General features: G+C 35.2%; 1 protein-coding gene across 2 annotated transcripts; it reads left to right on the top strand.

Annotated features, from left to right (window-relative positions):
* Nucleotides 1-516: 516 nt before the first annotated feature.
* LOC127076372 (uncharacterized) lies at nucleotides 517-2,817 on the top strand. 2 transcript variants are annotated; one of them, XM_051017999.1, is made up of 2 exons: nucleotides 517-843; nucleotides 2,347-2,817. In XM_051017999.1, exon 2 carries the CDS (start codon nucleotides 2,368-2,370, stop codon nucleotides 2,566-2,568), a length of 201 nt encoding a protein of 66 aa, XP_050873956.1. In that variant the 5' UTR covers nucleotides 517-843; nucleotides 2,347-2,367; the 3' UTR covers nucleotides 2,569-2,817. The 2 variants fall into 2 exon arrangements, with proteins under 2 accessions (XP_050873956.1, XP_050873957.1); XM_051018000.1 differs by having other exon boundaries at nucleotides 548-812.
* The last annotated feature ends 21,908 nt before the right edge of the window (nucleotides 2,818-24,725 follow it).

The following is a 24,725-nucleotide window of genomic DNA, read 5'->3' as shown; positions in this document are numbered from 1 at the left end:
TAAATACCAATTGTTGGTGCACAGGGTGAAGAAGATGAAAATAGATAGATAGATAGATAGATGGATAGATAGATAGATAGATAGATAGATAGATAGATAGATAGAGATATATATATATATATATAGAGAGAGAGAGAGAGAGAGAAAGAAAGAAAGAAAGAAAGAGTAACGAACTTTAACAAACTTCAACTACTATTCCACTAGCGATTACACAGAGAATGATTACTCCACTACTTTTGTGTACATGGTGTTACATTATTTTTTTTAATAACTAAGTACACTACTTACTTATATACACAAACAATAATATCATATAGACGAAATACTAAAATATTGAATTACTCTTTAGCGGTTAGATCAATGAAACAAATGTTTAATATATAATCAATATTTTTTTTATATAATTGTCAAAATATAATTGAGTTGATATGATGATTAATTTATATTAAGAGTTGATAAAACATTTGCAATTATTAAGTATATATAAATAGTTTATACATTAACCGTTTAATTTACCTTTTGAGGATGCACGGGTTTCTATTTATACATTAATTCTTATCCATATTTCTCTCTTCTCATTCTTTCTTTCTCCTAACCTTCTCATTACAACCAAACACACTCTTTATGCGTTATTACTGTCCAAACTCCAAACCAAACACAGGTTTGCCGTATAGAAACAACGTTGTTGTTTTAAACACACACCACCTCCTTATTTCTAGGTCCGAGGTATAAGGAAACAGGGAGGTTTAGATTCATCGCGTCTAATCTATTTCCCTCTCCACGTATCATTTTCTAAAGGATTTCAATTTCAGGTATCATATCAAGCTCCATTTTCAATTCCAGGTTTGACTTTTATTCGATTTCATCCCTTTTCTATCGATCTTTAAAATTCATTCGTCACGAATTTGATCAAGATTATGAATTGGGGAAAAATATTGTTTTGGTTAGGGTTTATTTAGTGGGTTTGATTATGAATTTATGATATTGGAAGTTAATTAATATGATATTAGGTGGAAATGAAAAAAAAATGTTCAAAAGAGGTTTAATGAGTTTGAGAAAAAGGGCTTTTTTAACCCTTTATAATTTTCTGAGTTTGGTTTCTGCTTCAACATGAGTCTTTTTCTCCCCACCTATTTGATGCAATGCAATGCAACTATGCAAACCTTGCATGACGCGGATTTCTGAAATTCTAGTATAATGAGAATGAGATATGTATTACTTAGTGAAGAAATAGGACAATATTGGATGAATGATGGATGGAAATATTGGATTTGTTGAAAAATGCATTTGCTGTGTTGGAGCTGTTTTGACTTGTAGTATGGGATCCCTAGGTATAAGAACGAGAGATAAAAGTTAGGAAACCACCAAGAGTCGAAGTTGATTTTTACCATAATTTTTATCAGAAACTTATAATAATATACCTTCAAAAACACCAAATTGCTCGAGTTTGGCTGTAAAAGTGGAGGAGGTTCGTAGTGAGGTGAGTGAAATCACATTAGTTATGAGGAGAATTAAAAGTATCTCTCAGTACTGCCATTTTCCCCTTTCCTGTCTTATATTTCGTAGAAGGCGATATTGATCTTCTTCAATAGGCGTTTCTTACCGTATAGGCTCTGGTTGGTTAATTACATATTTCTCAAAATTTTGATAGAGATAATGGAGGATCTAGTAGGTTTTGGTGTTTGTAAGGATTGAATGGAAAAGAATCATATTTATTCCTTAAGGTTCAACTAGTACTGTCTACTACAAAAGATAAAGTCTCGGGAACAGAGAAAATTGACATTAGTAATCTCAATTCAGACTTCAAACCCAGATTTTGATCATTATGGTAGCGTATCTAACTATAGAGGCTTATCTATTCTAGTATGAAGTATATATGCTAAATTGCTAATCTAGTAGTTAAACTCTGATTAAAATGAATAGAATAAAACAACAATAGGTCATGTTCCACTAGATAGGATCTCAACTGAAGCATTGATATCTATAAAAAAAAACAAATTTCGATGAAACTGTATATCGGAGTGGTTGGGATATGTTTTAATAACTGCATCAACTTCTGGAAAGGATTAATCTTTCTTGAGAGTTAAATTTTTTGGTCATTACATGTTTCGAATCTTTTCGCAAAGCTTAATCGAAGCAAACTTAAAATGACAGACAAGAATGGATTTTATGAGAAAGTGAAGTTTTATAAATTTCTTTTTTGTTTCCAAGGGTTAAATAGTAAATCATGAATTTTTGCACGCATTTAGATTGTTAATGGAAACCGCCGTGTTGTAGCATGTCATGATCCTTCTGTGCAAGTGTTGTGATTTATGAACTTATTTTGTATAAACTTATTATGTGCAGGTTGTCCCCTTCTTGTTAGTTATGGCAGTGAAACCGACAGTTGCATTAAGAGCAATTCTTGTTGGAGGCATAGCGGCGTTTGCTAAAGTAGCAGGTGTAATGAAGGCTGCAGGTGGCGTAAAGGTTGGTGCGGCTGCAGCAGCCATGACAGCAGCAGCAACTGCAGCTATGGCTGGTTCAAAACAAGAGCAAAATGAGACTTCTCAACAGCCTACAAAATAACTGTCTTTTGGAAAGTTTATGTAGCATAGTTAAATAAACAGAAAGGTAAGAGGCCATATGCAAATTTTAGTTTTTACCAATGAGAATGCATTAACCTCGGAAAGTCTTTGTTGTATGGTTTCATTAAATTTGTAAAGCTCATGAAGTTTTAGATGAAGTTGTGGATTTTTGAGATAGGGAAACTCCAATTGAATTGTTTGACTATTATTGATAAAACTATTTATCGGATAAGTTAGATGACATTTTGGATGTGATGGGTTCATTTTTTATTACTGGAATCAGTATGAAATTTATCAATATGAATTTGTTTTTTTTTATAATAGAAGCATGAAAAGTAAGATGAATGATTTATTTTTATAAAAAGTTGGTCTTGATGTCATTTACAAAGTGTAGCGTTTTTTATAACAGTACTTCGAAATACTTGATACTTGCAGAGAATTTATTGTGTTTGTGTAAGATATATAATCACTTAAAATATTTATAATGAAAATAATGTGGGAATACTGTGAAACAGCATATACTGCTATGGTATGCTATCCATCTCATCTTTTCACCATCTCCCTGTACTATGAAACATTAATTGACTAATAGTTATCTTAGACCAAAGTTATAAAGTAATTTGAAGTTATTAAAGTAACTTGAATTTAGGAAAAGAATAAATCGGAGCTCGAGGTGTATTGCTGGATGGTAAATTTCTATAGCAGCATGCATGCAAATTGTGAATTGGTTTCATCAAATTTAGTTAGAAGTTTTTGTTGTTATGTTGACGTATTCAATTACTTAGAGTCAAGGAAAAGCTACACTTCAAATGCATTCATGTTATACTTCTAAAATTTAGTATTTTATTAAAAAATGTGATTAAGTCTAACTCAATTCTATAAAATCGATTGGTAGAGTGAAAACTGTTCTCACTTATTAACACATGTTCATGTCATATATCATCCGATGTGGGACTCTCATCAGTATTAAACAAAACTCTACAAATTTTCTCTTTGAATAGTCATTGTGTCTTTACTATCACAAAAATGTGTTTTCTCTTTTCATTATCAATACCAAACTTCTGCTAGCATAATATGATGGGGTTACATATAACACATTAGAAGATGAAGACATATCATAATTTCTTGTGCATTTATCATAAACATTTTCTCATTTTTCAGTCTGTGCTCTTTATTTCTTTACTTCACTACCATAACATAAAATCTTACAAATTGATTACTTTTAACATTTTGGGGGACTTCGTAGGAATTCATGCTACCTCCGTGGTTCAATAAAACCCCAAAGATTTTCTATAAAAAGTTCCCTACTATTAAGGGAAACACCTCTAAAAGGATCTAGAAAAGTCTAGACAACTACATCACTCTAACTAACATGTATTGTTTCATAGTAGTTCCACATTATTTTCATTACAAATGTTTTAAGTGTATATATATCTTCCACAAACCCAACAAGCCAATTGTGAGTTAGAAAGATGGTCCAAAGACAAGGGCCAAAAATACTAGGTCCAAAGACAAGGGCCAAAAATACTAGGTCCAAAGTGTTTCTTTTAAAATTTTGATTAATTAATTAATTATAAAAATTAACAATAAAATATTAACAATTAATTTATTTATTAAAATAATATTAATAAATTAATTATCCTAGTCAATAAAAAAAGTTTCAAATTAATTTTAAATGATCTGACATTAACATGTCATCTTAGATAACGCCACATCATTAAAAAAGTCTCAAATTGGAGAGGAGACTAAAATTAAATTCAAAACTTAAAAAAGAGACCAAAATTGTGGTTTTTAAAATAGGGGGATCAAAATCCAAAAAAATGCAAAATAAGAGGATCATAGTTGCAATTAAGCCAAAATACTTTTAAGAAAACAGTTTATCCCACTGTAAGTATATACTCCTTTAATATTATTGTTGATGTTTTTCAAGTAATTCAAGTGTCCTAACCGGTTACTACATCAAGTTCTAAGGTTCAATCAAGTGGTAGAAATGTGGAGTTTTCGCAGGTGTAACCAGTTATTCAGTTTGGTGTAATCGATTACCACTGAAACTGAATTAATTTGATGTCAAGTGTAACCCCTATTACCCATTTTGGTGTAATTGATTACAGGCATGATATTTTGATTTTTCCTGTTATTTTACTTGGTTAAATCAGCTCTCATTTGTATTGTATCTCATGTATAAGTATTTAGGATGCACACTCATCCTTTGTTAATGCAATAATAATTTCTCACCCTCAACTCTCTCTCTCTCTCTCTCTCTCTCTCTCTCTCTCTCTCTCAATTCTCCTCTTTCACTCCCCACATTCAAAGCTTTTCCATCATTGTTCACCAAACTTATGGTGTCTTGTTCCAACATTTGCCATCAAAAGTCTGGTTCAGATCCACAAACACCTAGTGTGCAACATGAATTCTTTTTCAAATGAAAGAATCCATGCAAACCTACATATCCTTGATGTGAAGAATTATGACAAATGATGCAAGCAAATGAAGGTGTTATTTGTCTACCAAGATGCTCTTGATGTAATCAAAAATGATATTACTCCTCTTGTTCAAAATGCTACATAGGCGCGACAAGAAACACATAAGGAAGAGAATAAGAAAGACTTCAAAGTGTTGTTCTTGATCCATCAATGTGTTGATGGCGACAACTTTGAGAAGGTTGGTGATTGTGAATCGTCAAAGCAAGCGTGGGATATCTTAGAGAAGGTCTATGCCGGGGCTGACAAGGCAAAGGTGGTGAGGTTACAAACTCACAAAGGTCAACTCGAATTAATTTAAATGGAGAAAAAGGAGATAATCAACGATTTCGCAACGGGAATCACTCGGTTGGTGAATCAAGTGAAGGCATGCAAAAAACTGTCACAGAGCAGTATGTTGTCGCTAAAATCTTGTATTCTTTAACACCAAGATTTGACAATATAGTTATGGTGATTAAGGAGTCGAAGGATCTTTCATAGATGAGCAAAGAGGAGCTGCAAAGCTCTCTTGAGGCTCATGAGCAAAGGATGGAAGAGAGGAATAATGATAAGGCAAAGACAGAGATCGCTTTGCAAGCTCGTTTCAGTGAGAAGGACAAGAGATCGAAAGGAAAATGGCCCATGAAGAGCAAAGGGATTTTTTAGAATATTAGTGGAGGAGAGTCCCAAAATTCAAAGAATTTGACTTGTCAAAAGGGTGAGAGCAGCTACAACAAACATGGTGGTCAAGGAAACTTTAGAGGTGAAAGGAAGAGGTTTGACAAGAGCAAGGAGCAGTGCTATAAGTGTCAACGGTTTGGTTATTTTGCAAGAATACAATGCGAACAAGAAGAAATCTCAAGGGGATCAAGCTAAGGTTGCAAGACAAGAGTTTGATGAAGAGAATACACTTTTGGTCATGATCACAGAAGGGAATTATAGCAGCAAACAACTGCGAGACAACAACTGCAGCAGCTCAAAGAATGCTAAAAATTTGAGTTATGGTCAGTTGAATGATACGATTAACCGATTGCATGAAGAGGAAAACTCTACGATGAGTTTGAAAGGAGTTCAATGCATTGAGGAGTGGTGTTTGGACTCAGGTTATTCAACTGATATGAAGGTAAGAAAGGATTGGTTTTTCAAAATCAATCGTACCATGAAGAACAAAAGTAAAGTTCGTGGATGACACCACTCTAATGGCCGATGGGATCGATGATGTTTTGATCATGAATAGGGATTATGGGCATTCATTAATCAAATATGTCTTGTACATTCTGGGAATCAAATGTAACCTTCTAAGTATTGGCCAATTGCTTGAGAAGGGTTACAGGATTCACATGGAAGACATGGGATTCCGCGTTATGGATGCAAGAGGAGTTTTGGTCCTTAAAGCGCCTATGTCTGCCAATACAACCTTCAAAGTTGAGTTGAAGGTTATGAAGCATAAATGTCTTGCTAATGCAACAAGTAGAGAATAGTGGATGTGGCACTATCATAGTGTACATCTCAACTTTAGAGATCTCAAAGACTTGCAAAAGAACATAATGGTAACGGGGCTGTCATCGATCAACATACCGGCTAAAATTTGTGAAAAATGTGTGCAAGTGAAGCAACATAAGGGAAAATTCATCAAGGATGCAAACCGTGGGACCAAGAATCACCTTGAGGTGGTGTATTCGGATGTGTGTGGACCGATGCAAGTAGATTCTATTTTTCGCAATAAGTATTTTGTCACATTTATTGACAATCGTAGTAGAAAGCTATGGACATACCTAATCAAGAGAAAGGATAAGGTATTCAAAGTGTTTAAGAAGTTCAAGTCTATGGTTGAGAGGAAAAGTGGTCAAAAACTCAAAGTGCTCAAAACGGATGGTGGAGGCGAATATGTCTCAAATGACTTTGGGAAGTTTTATGATCAAGAAGGGATTGTACATTGGGTAGTACCACCCTATACACCACAATAAAACAGTGTGGTAGAAAGGAAGAATCGATCAATCATGAACATGGGGAGAAGCATGTTGAAAGGGAAGAGCTTGCCGAAGGAATTATGGGGAGAAGTGGTATCCACAACTGTCTATTTGTTGAATATGTGTCTAACAAAGAAGCCTGAAAATGTAACACCGGAGGAAGCATGGTTAGGATTTAAATCGAATATGAACCATTTGAGAGTCTTTGATTCTGTTGCACACCGACATGTTCCGGGTCAACTTAGAAAGCAGTTGGATGACAAGGGAGAAGTGATGATACTTGTTCAATATCACTCTATCGGTGGTTACAAATTATTTGATGTTGTAAACAAGAGAATCATGATCAATCAGGACGTTGTAATCGATGAATTGAAGCAAGTGCAACAGGGTTTAACCGGTTACCAACAAACATTAACCGGTTACATGCAGGATATAACTAGTTACCAGAAAGCTGTAACCGGTTACAACTTTGATATTTCCAATTCTGAGGAAAGTGAAATACCATAACAGAATGTCGTTGAAGCCCGAAATAAGGAAAATGTCATAAGGTCAACAAGGCAAAGGGGTTTGCCTCAGAGACTAAGATTGTGAGTTGTTTCGTGACAACGATGTCAATGATGATGTTAATTTCGTCCATTTTGCACTTATGGCCGAATCTGAACCCGTTAATGCGGAAGATGCCTTGAATTATCCAAAGTGAATTTGTGATATGAAGGAGGAGATTGAATCCATTGAGAAGAACAATATTTGGGATTTAGTTGATCTACCAAAAGGAAATAAGCCAATTTGTGTGAAATGGGTGTTCAAAGTGAAAGCAAATCCTAAGGGTGAAATAATCAAGCATAAAGGTCGATTGGGATTTTTGCAAAGAGAAGGCATAGACTTTGAAGAGGTTTTTGAACCGGCTCTTAGGTTTGAAACCATTAGGCTTGTTATTGGTATTGCAAATAACCACAATTGGTCTATCTACCAAATGTATGTCAAGTCCTCATTTTTGAACAGACCGCTTGAGGAGGAGGTATCTGTAAGACATCCCCTGGTTTTGTTATGAAAGACCAAGAGCTGAAGTTCTACAAGTTGAAGAAAGTATTATATGGTTTGAAGCAAGCTCCAATATCTTGGAATAAAAGAATTGATGGTTTCCTAAAGGATGTTGGCTTCTAGAAGTGTGTATAAACGCATGGAGTGTATGCGAAGACGGATACGAGTGAAAGAGTAATTATACTTTGTCTATATGTAGAAGACTTATTAATTATGGGAAGTTATGGAAAGTGTATTTCAAAGTTCAAGAGTGAATTTATGGAAGAATTTGAGATGACCGACCTTGGCCTCATGACATACTTCCTTGGCATTGAGTTCCACAAGTCCAAAACGGGTCTGCTCATGCACCAAAGAAGGTATGCTCTTGAGATATTGAAGAAGTTTGAAATGGAGCATTGCAATAATGTCATTTCTCAAGTTGAACCAAGGTTGTAATTATCTAAGAATGATGATGAGTAAAATGTTGATCCAACTCAATATAGGAGGTTGATTGGATCCTTGCGCTACTTGTGCAATATGCAACCGGACTTGGCTGTAGCGGTGTATTCGTCGCTATATGATCTATTGGTTAAATCATAAGCAAAGTATACAATAAACATAGAGTCGCCACCGCACTTTTATTTATCCTAAGGACTGGCTAAAAAGCGAACAAAAGCCTAAGAAGTTTTACTCGTAGAAAACCAATGAAAAGATCAGAGATCGGGGTAAGGGGTAAATTACGCAAAGGGAAGGTGTTAGGCACCCAATGCGTCCTAGGTACTCCTAGGGAACCTTTTTCACAATTGTTGTTTGAAAAATTATTATTTGTCATGACATAAGTATTGTGCAAACATGATTGGAATGATGAGGAAAGAATGTACAAATTAATTATTTTTGTGTTTGAACGGATGAACCCGTTGCCTACGTACCTTCCATCAAAGGTAAGGATCAAAACGCCGTAGTTCGGCTAAAAACTTCCAAAAGTTAGTGGATTCAATTTTAAAACACAAGCTCAAAGGTCTTACGTTACCCACGGGAGAAAACTCAACCTTAAGAAACAACAAGTCCACCATGTGAGAAAAGCTTCAACTTGCTAGAGAGGGGTTAACCCTATAATAAGCAAGGAAGACTTACAATTCAATCAACTAAGGACAAATAGGTGAGATTAATATCAACCAACTAGGATAAATCAAACCTATAGCTAATGTATGAAAACTTAACAAATATGGACAAAGCCACAAAATCATTTGAATGGGTGAAGTTATTTGGATTATTTACAAAAAGGTCAAAGTATGATTAAAGTCAATTCAAAATGAAGTATTTACAAAAATGAAGTTTGGAAAATCATGGACTTAAGGTCCAAGTTTCTAATTTGGGAAAGAAGGTGAGAATGTTTGCACAACATATATATACAAGTTTTGAAACATGTGTGAAAAGTTTAGGACACAATGGGGTGAATGGAATAGAAGAGTGAATGTAAAACTTCTTAGGAGGGTCCACCTCTTGAAATCATATAGAAGATGATTCAAGTGGGTCCTTAGGAATAGGCTACAAATGAGCAATAATATGAACATGGTAACAGATGAAAGTAAATAAAAGCGGATACTGGATGCCACTCAATGGTCTTATACCTGTCTCCTAAAACAAGTAAGGATATCAGAGGCCACTCTATGGACTTACACTAATCTCCATCAAAATAAAACAAAAAAAACAAAATAGGGAAATCAACTGCCAATCCATCTGGACTTATGTTAACCTCCACAGTATGATCCTAGGAATACAAATGCCACATCACAGGGACTTACAATGAATCCTCACATACAACAACAATGCTCAAACAAAGAGCAAAGAAGATATGAGTGACCAATGAGGTCTTACACTCTATCTCTTCCATGTCATAGGAACAAAAGCCAATCAATATGGACTTACAATTGTCCTCAATGGGAAAACATCAATGTCACAAGGACAAAAGAAATGATCATGCACTAATGGCAAACAAAGATGATAAATGCACAACGGCAATCAATGATAGTAAATGCACAATGGCAATCAAGTAATCATGTATAAATGAGTCAAGTAATCAATCACATAAATTCAAGTAGCACACACTATAACCATTCAATGAGGCTCAAGCAAAAGGGTGAGGCATTAAAGCCAACTGTAATAGGGTTCAAGTTGCTCTTAACCTTGCCATTGAGGGGCTAAGGTGAAGCAGATGAAAGGATATGAGGGGTGTGCCTCATCACTCTTATCTCTGGTCAGAGAGAGTATTGAATATCAGAAGGGGTGGGAGTTCAGAAAGGGGGAACTCTCTCCACATTTTAGACTCGATAGATCTTGGGTTTGGATCTCAATGCTACAACCATGTAATGGGAGCAAGGAGAAGACTCACAGAATAGTGGGAGATAGGCTACATATCTCTTATATCCACCAATTGCCTCAAATGAGGACTTTTCCTGCTTGGGACAAACATAAACAATCACAAACATTGCCTCTTAAGGAGGACTTCAGACAGTTTGCCCGGCCAAATAACAGGCCGGGTCTCCAGACTACATGAAGAATAGAGAGTCTACCTCAATGCAAATTGCTATTTAAGCAAAGCAATGCAAGTTCTTAAGAGAACTGAGCAACTAAAGGGTACCTGAAATCAATCAAATATAATCAGCATCCCAGCATAAACAAAACAACAACATAATGATCAATCAACAATGTACAATCAAACAATAATGTGCATAGCACCAAGCTCAAGTGGCCCAAGCACCCTACAACACAAACAAATTAGTTCACAATAGTCAAAAGAAATAACTCAATCATGAATCAACCTCCTTAAGGCATTAGCTTTTTAACCTGAAAAGTCAAAGTCAAGCTCAAACATAAGTAACAAGACCACTAGGACAAGCCTAGGGTCCAAAGGAGGGAAAAAACTTAAAACAGCAAGTGAATCATGATTCAAAGTCAAGATAATTCAATTAATAAGAGCCTCCAATTGGTCTCATATCCAAACTATGCACTAATTTCATTTTATGCACATATTAAGGCAAAGTAAGCAATGTTGCATCACATATGGACAACCAGAATGATTTCAATCCAAAAAAATATCAAAACAATACAGTAAATTCCACAAAAATTATATCCTAAACAGAGGGCATTCAATGAGCTACACATCATTTTTCATGCCATTTGGACAAAAGGAACTATGGGAATTAAATCAACATGTTAAAGCATGCAAAAACACAACCAAATTAAGTCACCAAAATGAGTATCAACCTCAATCCATTGGTAAAATAGTGAAATCAAATTAGAAATGAGTGGGACCAAAGCCAAATTAAAGCTTAATATGTTAGGAAGCACTCCATAAATTTTCATATTCATAGGATAAGGGATGAGCATTAAATGATACATGTACATTTGTCACTCATAAAACAAACCAAAATTGCTAAACAACAATCAAAAATCCAAATCAATTAGAAAACGGATCAATTAAATCCACAAAAATTCAGGGTGAAACCTAACATCAACATTGTATCTCATGCAAAAAATCAGGGCCATAGGCCTAGGGGAAACATAAAAAAATAAATCATGAACTCAGCATAGCATAGTGTGACACATATTGTCACACTCAAAAAGAATAAATCATATCTAATAGACCAGAGGTCTAAAATTTACAAATCATATATCAAAATCTCTAGGAATGTGTCAAGAATCATCATATGAATTTTCAATTAATTTGGAGCTAGCATGAATATTTGGTGATTAAAATGGTAAAACACATGAATATTGCACACATGTCAAAAATCAATATACCATTCAAAATTCTACCAGGCACAACTTACACTACTATGCCTAAAAAATTCTAGAGGAAATTCTGAATCCAACAAAAAAAATTCCACCTAATTTGGATTAAGAATGAGTTAATTAGGATTTTTTGAAGATTGGTTAAATATTGAAATAATTATCTAAGTTTAAATGAAATTAAATTAATTCAGCATGGCAAACTTGTAATTACTTGCGCCATAGCCAAAACGACGCAGTTTCATTAAACTGCATGTCAGCACGCTATTGGTCCATTCCGGAGGGAAACAAGATTCAAATGCGCGGCCAGGGAACTGAAGATCAAAACACGAATTTTCCAGAAAACTCCAAGAACATCAACGTGTTCTTCATGTTCATACCGGTAAACAGCAAATCATCACAAAAATCATCATGCCATATATGGATCGAATCCTCATTCCACCTAGATCATGGATCTAACAATGATTTGACCTAAATCTAATCATGCTTCACGGATCGAGCCAAGAAAGTTTCACAGTCAAACATTCAAATCCACATAACTTCATCAATACCTAACGAAAATTCATGATCTAAAATGCAGTGTAATCTATATTTCACGATCTACCTAAACCACATGCTGATTTCAAGAATCGAAGGATTCGAAATCTCACCTTATGAATGTGCAGTTCGTGTTCTTGAGCTTTTCGAGCCTCCAATTGTCAAAACAGATGTCCTATGGTGTTGTGGAAGATGAATGCAAGTAGAAGTTTAGCTCGACACAGCTTGATGATGTAGAAACTTCAAGATGCCATGGATGAACAAGGTGATGACAGTTGCGGTTTAGCCAAGTTCTTCAAGATTTCTCCTGCAACAGTTCCTCGATAACACCTACAAAATGATGATTAACACAAGAGAAACCAAAAAGAATCATGAAATTCGAAGGAAAAAGCGAGAAAAAGTTTGAAGAATTTTGAGAGAATTTGGAGAATTTTTGGTTTTGATCTGAGAAAATGAATTGTGATTAGCTGTTTCTGTTATGATTAGTCTATATATATGATGTACTAATGATGCTTGCTAATCACAATTAAGCAGATGCCAAGGGATTAATGAAAACCAAGGTGTTTTTGCAAATTTGCCAATTAGTGGTGCATGAAGTAATATGGACGTGAACAGTAAACAATGCATGATCAAAACAGAGTTATGTATTGATACCAAAGCTTCTGCATCAATGCATAGCACATATTTAACAGTATGGATCGATACCAAATTCATATGCATCAATACATAACACTTTTTAACAGTATGCATCGACACATAACTTGTTTGTATCGATACATAGCACTTTTTAACAGTATGCATCGATGCGTAACTCGTATGTATCAATACATAGCATTTTTTAACAGTATGGATCGACACATAACTTGTTTGCATCGATACGTAACACTTTTTTTTAACAGTATGCATCGACACATAACTCGTATGCATCGATACATGGAAAATTTCTGCCTTGCATGCATCGATGCGAAACTCGTACGTATCGATACATGGAAATTTTTGCCATGCACGCTCGGTGGTAATTTGATCATATCTCCTCAACCGTTCATCCGATTCTCACGATCTTGGACTTTTTGGAAATGGGAGAGAAATATCTACAACTTTCATGTTCAACAAAATTCCATTTGAAGCTTTTTTGATGGTGGAAAGTTGAGTTGAAGTCGTTCCAAAAACTTGCCATTTTTTTTGGAAACTTGAAACCATAGGTAATTTTTCCCTTTGGAAACTTTTGGTATGATCTCAAATCCTTCAATGTGAGTATTTGAAATGTCAAATGAGACTTGTTTGAACATGAATGGAGTATTTTTAATCACTTCCCACCTCCAAATCCACAATTGACTTTGCAGTTGACTTTTCTAGGGTTTTGGATGACTGGGCCATGTTCTGATGAATTCCAAGCCTCTTTCAATTGAGATCTTGATTCCAAATGCTATCACAAGTTATATGAACTCTTTATGAATGATCATGGTGTCCAAATTCTCAAGAATGGCCACCATCTATTGCTCAATGGCTGATTTTGACTGATCGACTGATGATTGTTTCAGCTGCAAGAAACAAGGTTAGATGACAATATTTTTGTACTTTTGGTTAGTAGACATATGAAAAGCAATGATATACAATGCAATACATGCTTGGTGATCAAGAACCACACTCACAAGATAACCCACCCACTAGGAGGGCAGCTAGGGTATGCAATGATCCTTGAGGCCATGATATGATATGATATGGGCCATGAGGGATCTTAGGGCCAAAATTGGGGTCTTACAGTTTAGTGTCGGTATTGTGAGTAGATTCATGGGGAGACTGAAGGTGTATCACTTGACAGTAGTCAAGAGGATCCTAAGCTATGTCAAAGATTCTGTTGGCTGCAGAATTTTCTTTCCTACAGCGGATACAGGCTAAAAATGAAAGTTTCTCGGTTTTACCGATTCCAATTGCTACAGAGATAAAAATGATCGAAAGTCTACAAATGGATACATCTTTATGTTCGGTGCGACACGAACCTCACAGTGTTCGAAGAAGGAACTATTAGTTTTCACTTTTATCTTGTGAGGCCGAGTACATTGTCGCTTCGTTATGTGCGTGCCAAACTATGTGGCTTTATGAATCTATTGAAGGAGTTGGGCAGCAATGAAGGTGAGGTTGTCACACTCTTAGTTGATAATGTTTCCGCGATTAATCTTGTTGAGAACCCAATTGAACATGGGAGGAGCAAGCATATTGAGATGATGTTTCACTACTTGAGGGAACTTGATAGTGAATGAAGGTTACGATTTGGATATTGCAGAACTGAGTACCAAGTTGCTGATTTGTTGACTAAGGGAGTAAAAAATGATGTGTTCAAGAGGTTGAAGATAAGCACGAGCATGGTAATAATAAGTACTCCACTTTCAATAAACTTGAACTAAGGGAGTCATAAATATTATGACTCCCTTAGTTCAAGTTGCTGATTTTTCACTTCTAAGTGGTCCACCTCAAAACTCAAGCAAACACATATGTGTATTGGATGGCTTTCAAAATCACAAAACTTTGTTCAAGTTTATTGAAAGTAGGATGTCCTATACCACATACATCGCCAGGGTGGACAACTCGTTCCACAAAAGAAGTTGAAAATTGACCGATAAATTTATGGATCGAATAAAAGAGTTCACAAAGTTGAACGAGATTGAAAAAGAATCAAATTAACAAAAGTCAAAGGCAGTACCACCCATAAATATAGATTTCGAATTTCAATATCCAGAATATCCCTTGAGACAAGGTTGAATTTCTAAGGTCCATATTGATCTAAAACTTATATAAATATAGGTACCCCTTATGTTGTTAACTAAAAAACCACATAATGACTTAATATTCATATCTCGCAATTGTCCACTTCAACGATGAGAGGTCCCCTATTGAATTTAGGTTCATAGAAATCATCTGTCTTGTCGATCTAAAATCCACACTAGAGAATATATTGCGATACCCGGACAATCAAAGAGTTATGAAGCTCTATTATCGTTCATCCTCGATTAACAATGAGGGAAGATACAACTCAACAAATTTAAGCTGAAGATGAACACACATTTAACGGTTATATGGAGTACATTTGACAGTTACGAAACAAAGGGTCTAATCGAGGTGGATACGATGGTTGCAAGATTGACCGACGATATTCTAAATATGTTAAAATATCCTAAACTATCTTTGATGATGAAATGTAATGTTATTTTTAGGTGCACATGAGCCTCGTCCACAATAGCCAGAGTTCCCCGGAGGACCGTTTGATACGTCTCTTCTAGTAAGGCATCATGACCATAATGCTCACCATTTGTGATTAAGCGAAGTAAGTTAATCTCTATCATTTTATGTTAGGTCAATTTTAATTTTAATTATTTATATTTTATAACATATATTATGAATTATTTTTAGGAGACAATTCCGAAGAAAGATTTAAATATTCTTGCACATGGTAACAAATTTATCGGTTGGGTTCCACACAGTTTCCCACCGGTGATAGAGAGATGGTTGTCTGGTTTTGGTTTATCCTTTCTACAAAGAACCAGTTTGTAGAGGATGGATCTTAATTTAGCATCATCATTTGTGGAGATATGGCATCCAGAAACATTGTCCTTTCATATGTCATTTTGGGAGATGACCATTATATTGGACGATGTTTCTTGTCTTCTTGATTTACCTTGTAGGGGGAGTTCTGTAATCCTATACTAGGTTTCACTGATTTTGATGCTATTACTCATGTTATTGATCTATTTGATATTTCGTTGTAGGAGGCAACTAAAGAGGTTCATAGTTGTAGGGGTGCTTATTATAGGATGGATTGGTTGAAGGAGATTTTTACGCGTCACCGAGCTGAGAGCATATTTGATTGTGCAACTAGAGCCTATATGTTATTATTGGCAGGTTGCACCATTTTTGCCGACAAGACTTTTACTCTTGCTGAGGTAAAGTATTTATCACTATTTAAGGACTTGTTTGGATGTGGTAGATACTGTTGGGGAGAAGCTGCACTTGTCACACTCTATAGATATCTAGGAGATGTTTCCTTTTATACTTGCAAGCAAATTGAGGGATATGCCTCTCTGCTATAGGTACAAATGTTTTATTTTAATTTTTCTTTGACTTATATCCATGTTGTGTAACAATGTTGGATTCATGACTATTTTCCAACTGTTGGCAAGAGAGGATTGTCTAAGATTGTTGGTATAGGTAGTACACTTCCCATGGCAATGAAATGGGTGTCCAAGAAAGGCGTACAGAAGGTTGATGAGCTTAGGCCTGTGTTAGATGGATTGACGCATGCTGATGTCATTTGGCTCCCTTTTGAGGATCATAGACACACCGTCCATTTGATATATATGCTTGTGCATGAGTGGCATGAAAAGGTATGACATAATTGTACTATACTTACTTGACAAATGTTTGCGTCAATTTGGATATAGGCAATACATACCGCCTCCACCTCCTATTCTGTCACACTTGATGTGGATTTTGAGTGGATTTCATATCATGCGAGTGTGATGGAAGTGATCCGTCATACAATTTTCACTACCACCCCATATGATCTGGAAGTTGATTACTTGGATTGGTATTATAGGGTGTCACATCCTCGTTTGGTACCACCACCTTCGGAGGAGGTGAGACAGGTCCTTGTTCCTGTCTATTACGAATGATCGTAAAATCTGAGGTTATCATTTTTTTTCACATGAGCGTCATCATTATTTACATTATCACGAGTCGGAAGAGGATGACACTGATTTTGCTGAGGTATTTCGAGCACTACGTGTAGATCGGGGTGGACTGGTACCTCGGGGCGGACCAGTACCTCAGGCTGATGAGGACGGTGACGATTGATGTATTATTTACTATTCTTAGTTATGTAGTATTTTCAGACTTATGTAGTATTTTTTAGACTTATGTACTATTATGAGACTTATGTATTCTGATACTTCTTTACTATTTTAAGACTTATGCAATATAATCCAAAATATAACACGAATTCAATATAACATGAATTCAATTGTCAATATAAACCAAAATATAACAATCACATTACAATTATAATCTAACATATTGCGACACTACAAGCATAAGGTGTTGCTAGTGTTGTAACCAGCCAGTAAATCCTATCATCCAAGAAGTTGCATCTGGTGTGTGATACTTCTTCCAATCCAATGTGATAGGTGGCAACATAAGTCCTTCATTAATGTTTGCCTGTTTAGAAAATTAATATCAAAAGAAAAATAAGTAAGACATAAATGAAAGATAAGTAGTTAACTTAACAAACCTGAATATTTAACATGATCTTGGTTTACAAAACCAGTGTAGTAAATAGACACATTAGGTGAATGTGAAGTCGTCATAGGAAAGAAAGTCAAACTAGGATAACCCAAAGAGACAAGAATGACATTATACCGATTTGCTATCACATAACCTATTTATGATAATGTCATCCATTTCTCCCGTGGCTAAGGACCTAAAGATGATATCATCAAGGATTCTCTCACTTTTGATAAGTGACTTCCAAATAACTTCTCATTGAGACTGCCTTTGGAACCTCTAATTTCATTATCCAAATCACGAAGAACCATTGGTCAACCATCCTCACCATATTCATGCAATGATGCAATGACTATAAACCACAATTTCCACCACTCTTAACATCACCAATGTCATCAATAAATGGTACTCCACCTCATCATCGGCCCTTACAAGTTCATACAATAGGTTCTCTACCGGCTCTCGCATAACATTCACAACATACTCCTTGCACTTTGCTTTCATAATTTTGTTGTTGTGAAATCGATAAAGCAAATTACTTGTCCATGGAAATACTATTTTAATTGCTTTTATCAAAGCAAGATCTCTATCGGTTAAAATCACTTGTGGCCATGAACCTTGCTTAGTAAACAATTGTTTCAACTTATCCAATACCCAACAAAAATTCTCTGTTAGCTCAGATTCCATATAGGCAAATGCAACATCAAATGTTAACTCAGTTGATGTCATACCAACTACATCAAACAAAGGTTGCATGTACTTATTTGTCTTGCACGTACTGTCTATAATCAACATATTAGGAAACATATTTAACAACCTCACTGATTCTGGGTGGACCCAGAAGATATCTCTCACAACTTTTGACCCATCTTCTTTTATACTTCAATAAACATAATATGAATCATGTATCAGCTTAAACAAATGTTACATTTCCGTTCTAGGATCCCTTATGTCTTTCTGAATCTTACTCTTATATTTATATATTTGGGTGATCCGAGTCGCATTCTCTGGATCTCGTTCTTGCAATGACAACAATATTTGTCTTGGTGGAACATGACATTTTGTCAAATCAATAATATGTTGTTGTTCATCAGCATTAAGTCGACCTACAAACGAATGACCTTCAAATCTATTTGGTAAACCATGGTTGTGAAGTCCACATTTTACGCCAATCTTCCAACCAAAACAATCTATTGACGATGTTGACCTTATTTTGAATGGATAGCCACATTTCTTAGTAGCACTTTGTGTTTCACTATCTATTGACGATGTTGACCTTATTTTGAATGGACAACCACATTTCTTAGTAGCACTTTGTGTTTCACTATCTTCTTCTTTGTATTTTCCACCTTTATCACAACTAAATATAACTTTGTCACTTTTCCTCTCTTGCCAGTTTGGATGTCCGAACGGGTTATTATAACAATCACTCTATTCCTGATTCCAACCTCCCTAATCCACCTAGTCGTCTTTTCTCGTGTATCAAGAATATCTCAGTGGTATATGCACATGTCTAGTTTTTATCGCATATCATCAAAAGAATATTTATACCTCTTAAATATAAATGTAAAAAAAAATTAAGAAAATTAACAAAAAATAAAAATAATGTGTTTCAGAACTCTAAGACGTAAGAAATTCGATTAACAAAAAATACATCACCGGAACTCTTACATAGAAGATTTCTGGCTACTAAAAAAACAAACCGGAAGAGACATGGCGAAGTTATCCGGTTGGATTTTAGGAACCAAATAACTAAACAACATGTTATCCGGTGTGATAACTACCTAAAAGAGAAATCATTACTTTAAGTTTTTCGGTTTGCTAAATAAACATACCAAAAGTCTTCAACTCAAATTATTCGGTTCACATAATAGGAGTACTCCACAACTCAAATTATTCGGTTCACATAATAGGAGTACTCCACAGTTTATTTTGAATGACTTGGATGAATAGTAAAAAATAAAAGATTAAAGCGACATTAACAAAAATAAACTTTAAAATATTTGCAAAATTATTGGAGCAGAAGGGATAAATGTGAGGGTATGGGATAAGTTTTTCTAAAATTTACTAATACAAGCCCTTTTTAAATCTTGAGGGATCGATTTGGCATCTCCACACTTGCATATGAAACCCATAGATTTTCATTTTTATAATTATTTAGCTCTTTAAATAAAAAATAAAATACTTTTTTTTTTACATTTTATTTTATACCGTGTTCTTAAAAAATTAGTATAAATTCATAAATTTGAAAAAAGATATATAATTTTAGAATAGATTTTTCAAATATTCAATGTAAATTTATAAGTTTTGAGAACTTTTTTAGTTTTATATCAAATTTTTAAAGAACGCGTGTAAAATGTAAGAGTGTATCAATTTTATTTTAAAAACTTCGACTATTTTTTAGCAATTACTTAAAAACAAAAAATTTATATTATTATTTTTTTTGTGATAAATCTAATATGTATTATAGTATATTAAAAAAAATTAATCTGATATGTAAAGTAGAGGTGTGTCATATTTTTTTATAAATTCTATCAGACTTTTTTCTCAATTATTTAAAAGAATACGAATTAACACTATCAAATTTTATGAAAAACCAATTTATATTGTATGTTGTTTGTAGAATTGTTTTTTAAAAAAACCATAATTTTTAAATTTAATACTGAAATAACAATTAAAAAAACGAAAATAATCACATTTTCAAACAGATGCGGCAGATCAACTGACGCATCTATTGAATCTTAAGAGGAGGCGCCAACTCCATTGACGCATGCTTCTAAAATATTGCATGGAGGCTCCAGGGTTACTGGCGCATGTATCCATGAATTGGTGTATGCGCCAATGCATATGGCGCATACACCTTTTTTTTTTTAATTTTAAATGTTTATTTAGCAAATAATTTAAAAAAATATTGGAAATTTTGTATTTATTTATATTATAATAAAAATTACATGGAATTGACCAAAAGTTTAATGACTGGCCCTATTAAAACGTCCTCCTGTTCCACATCCAGGCTCTGGCCTACGACGCTTTCGTAATTGAGGGTGCTCATGTTGTCATAGTTAGGGCGATGTGGTTGGGTGAATTATGGACGGTATAGTTGTCCGCATTGAGCCATTGAATCATTTTGGAAATAAAGTAATGATTCCTGGGGTGTACTTTAGTTAAACAATTGTTGGATGTTTTGGTGATGGGATGTTTGGATGGTCATTGGTGGGGGGCTACGATGACCTGAATTGTATGAATCATCTGGGTTATAGACTGTTGTGTTGGTTGTGTATGGTTCTTGGTGGGTAGGGTTTGATTCTTGGTTTTGAGGTTGAGTTTGTGGCATGAATGGGTTGCGAGGTTGGATGTTTGGTTTTTGCGTGTATGTGGTAGGTTGATGGTGTAAGGTTGGTCGCTGGGTTTGGGTGGTTTGACAGTGTTGTTGGACGAAGACTTGTTGTTGGACGTATGATGACGAAGCTAGTTGGCGTGGATCAATCAAATACCTTGGCTCAGACACAAATTGTTGTGTTGTAACCGACCTAAACCATGCCATATACTGTTGAGTTGATCTAGCACCCTGTATGACTGGTTCGTTTAAGATGTGTTGTCGTTGATTCCTCCAATGACGACACATCTCTTTTGCGAAGTCTCTTCAGTTGGAATAGTCTCATTGGGCATCGACTCTTTTTATTGCCAATCTCCCAAACACGTCGGAGGTTCAGGAATTTGTTGATGCATGCCGAACTGCAGTTTTACCTGGTCACTCTGGTGCATCTCCATATTAGTGAACCAGATAATTGGTAGTTTTGTTGTCCAAACTGCAACATCATCATGGTTAACCTGATGATCAAGACCCAAATATGGCCTCCAGATAAACTATACAATAATACGACATGATTAGATGATAAATAATTTGATAATTATTTTGAAATCAAAATATAGTCCTGTAGAGTATTACATCGTCTGGTCCAATGTAATCCAATAGATTTTGATAGACCACTATAGCGTGTTTCGAACACCTATTGTAGCTCATCCCTCTAACTGACCACCTAGATAAAAAACAATTGAAAAATATTATTTATAGTTAATTGTAATATAAATTCTAATTAATTTCATGGTAAATTTTTAAACTTACTTTGTTGCAAACGGGAATATGAATGACTTCTCGTTTACTGGGGCGAGTGACGACATTCTTGACCAAATCCATGATTGTAACAAATATGCACATGAATAAAAAGTACAAGTATTTTTTTGGAATTTTTACACATCGCACTATATAGATGGGCCAAAACAGCTGAACCCCATATGTGCTTATCTTATTTATGTTTCGTAACAACGGTAAATACATAATATTTACCGTATTACTAGTACTTTCGGCAAATAAAAAATTATCAAATAAAATCATAATATAACACCTAGTTTTATTTATTTTTTCGTACTCGGTAGTTTCTTCGGTCAATGTTATTCTCGAATAATATTGTTTGAGATATCTTAAATTAATACCTTGCCCCCTAGCTTGACCGGATGTCTTTCCCGCAGCTTGGTCGTCACACAAAGGGGCACCCAATAATTTATTACAAATAGAGTTATCTTGGTTAAATCTACCATTCACGACCTTACCATCGATACATAGACCCAAGAACATGTAGACATCCTCAAGTGTGACAGTACACTCACCCAAAGGAAGATGAAATGTGTGGGTCTCGGGTCTCCATCTCTCCAACAAAGCAAGAATAAATTTATAGTCAACCGAGTACGAGACTATATTGAGAAGATTCCCAAAACAACATCCTTGAATATATGGTTCTATCAAAGGATCGTGGGGTACACATTCATGTACACGACATCAAAATCGTTTTGGGTCCTAATAAAACACAAGTAAGAAATAAAATAAGAAGAAGTAATACATAATAAAAACATATATAAGAAATATATACGAAATAAATATGAAATAAGTAAGAAGAAGTAGCAACATACAAATATCAAGATATTGTCGATTGTTCCTCGATGTTCATCACCCACAGTCAATAGAGACATAATATTACAGAGGTTTAGTGTTGCAGAGGTTGAGTGTGGTAAAGATGGAGTGTTGCAGATGTTGATTGTAAGTGTTGCAGAGATTGATTGTAAGTGTTGCAGATGAGTGTTGTGAGTTGATGCCCTATTTATATATGAGTAAGTGTTGTAGAGGTTGAATATGTACACATCATGTGAAGCATTGGATTGGGTGCATGCATGTGACAAGGGATGTAGGCGCCTAAGGATCTGGCGCATGATTGCTTTATGACATGCATGGTCACATGCATGTCTTTTTATGCATGCCAGGAAGAGGCGCCTAAGGCTAGGGCGCATGCATTTCTTTATGCGCCATTGGAATAGGCACCTGCCTTGGATTATTAGGACATAGATTTCTTATGTGTGCAGGTGCATGCTTTAGTGTTAGACATAGATTCTTTGTATGCAGAGATTCCTTCCAGGCGCATGCATTGTATTATCTTATCTCTGCATGGATTCTTTGCATTGCATTGTCTTGTCTTTGTAGATGAATTGCGTGATCAATGCATACACTGTTTACCCTATTTAATTGTATGTGAATCACAGATCAAAGCATTTACCATCAGTAGAAACACTAAAGTTACATTTAAAAAGTGTCTTCCTCACCACATTACATGATCAATGCCCATACCGAAGGTGAAATATTTGAGCATCAATTATTCGATTTCTGTTTTCGTAACACATAAGTAATTCGGTTTACAATAAATTGACGATCAAAATTTTCACATCTAAAATAAAGAATAGAAAAGAAATTGCAGTGCAGTCCTGTGGGCCAAATCATCTATAAAAATCCGGCGTGGTTTACAGACAACCAGGTAAAGTTTTATTAGAAGAAGATTCAAGATGATGACGATGTTCATCATATGTTTGTCAGTCACGAACAATCTGGGTACAATGATATAGAGTTGTATATATTACCACAACAATAAGTGTCTCAGTTCATTGATCAGTCACAAGTGTTTTGTGAAACTGATGACGACGAACAAGCTAAGGTCAATGTTGTAGATGAGGAAGAAGAAGAAGTAGAGTTTTTAGTTGATTCAATGCTGAAAGATTATGAAGATGCGGATCCATTACCAGTTAGTCATGTATTGTCCACCTTAACACGTGACAAGATTGAATTTGGATGTCGATGAACCTTCATCAGATATATTTTATAATCCTTTTGTGTAAATTCAATGATCTTTGAAAGAAGGAGACACGTTTTGCACAAAAGAAGATTGTGTAAAAGCTATTAAAAAGTTTCACATGGAACTATCAGCTGATTATAGAGTTGATAGAACTAATGCAATGGGGTACAAAATTTATTATCGAAACGAGCACTTCCTTTTCAGGTTGTTAGCTTCATACCGGAAGAGGAGTGATTCTTGGGCGGTTGAAAAAGTGTATGACAATTGGGAAGAGTCTTACAAACAACTTACAAAATACTTGTTGGCTCTTAAATAGTATGCTCCAAGGACTATTGTAAAGTTGGAAACGTTGTCAGCGTATACACCAGACGGAACTTGTGCTATTAGAAATGGAATATTCCACCGTCTCTTCTGGGCGTATCAACCATGCATCAAAGGTTTTGCTTTCTGTAAACCTATTAAACAAATTGATAGTACATGGTTGTACGAAAAATATAAAGGCACATTATTAATGGCAGTGGCACAAGATGGCAACAACAACATTTTTCCAATCGCCTTTGCCCTTGTTGAAGGGGAGACTGCTGAGGATGGAGTTTTTTCCTAAGGAATCTCCGATTGAACCCTTCAATAGTTTGCTCTCTGATCGACACCCTTAAATAGTCAGTGCATACAAAAACATTGATAATGGCTGGCAGGATCATCCGTCGACGCATGTCTTCTGCATTAGACATATCGGTCAAAATTTTATGCGGGAGATCAAAGACAAAACATTATGGAAGAAGGTTGTCAACGCATGTTACACATTATCAGAACCTTCTTTCAAACACTACCACAAAAAAATAAGATTGTCAAACGCAAATACAGTACGATGGATCGACAATATTCCATTGGAGAAGTGGAATAGGGCATACGACAACGATCAACGTTGGG

This window comes from Lathyrus oleraceus, chromosome 4, assembly GCF_024323335.1.
Source record: "Lathyrus oleraceus cultivar Zhongwan6 chromosome 4, CAAS_Psat_ZW6_1.0, whole genome shotgun sequence".
In the NCBI taxonomy this organism is placed as follows: domain Eukaryota; kingdom Viridiplantae; phylum Streptophyta; class Magnoliopsida; order Fabales; family Fabaceae; genus Lathyrus; species Lathyrus oleraceus.
Note: the sequence above shows the minus strand (reverse complement) of the source record. Positions and strands in the feature narration are given on the sequence as shown.

What these genes read in the sequence shown, in the direction of transcription:
- LOC127076372 (XM_051017999.1), top strand. Translation starts at nt 2,368, where the DNA reads ATGGCAGTGAAACCGACAGTTGCATTAAGAGCAATTCTTGTTGGAGGC.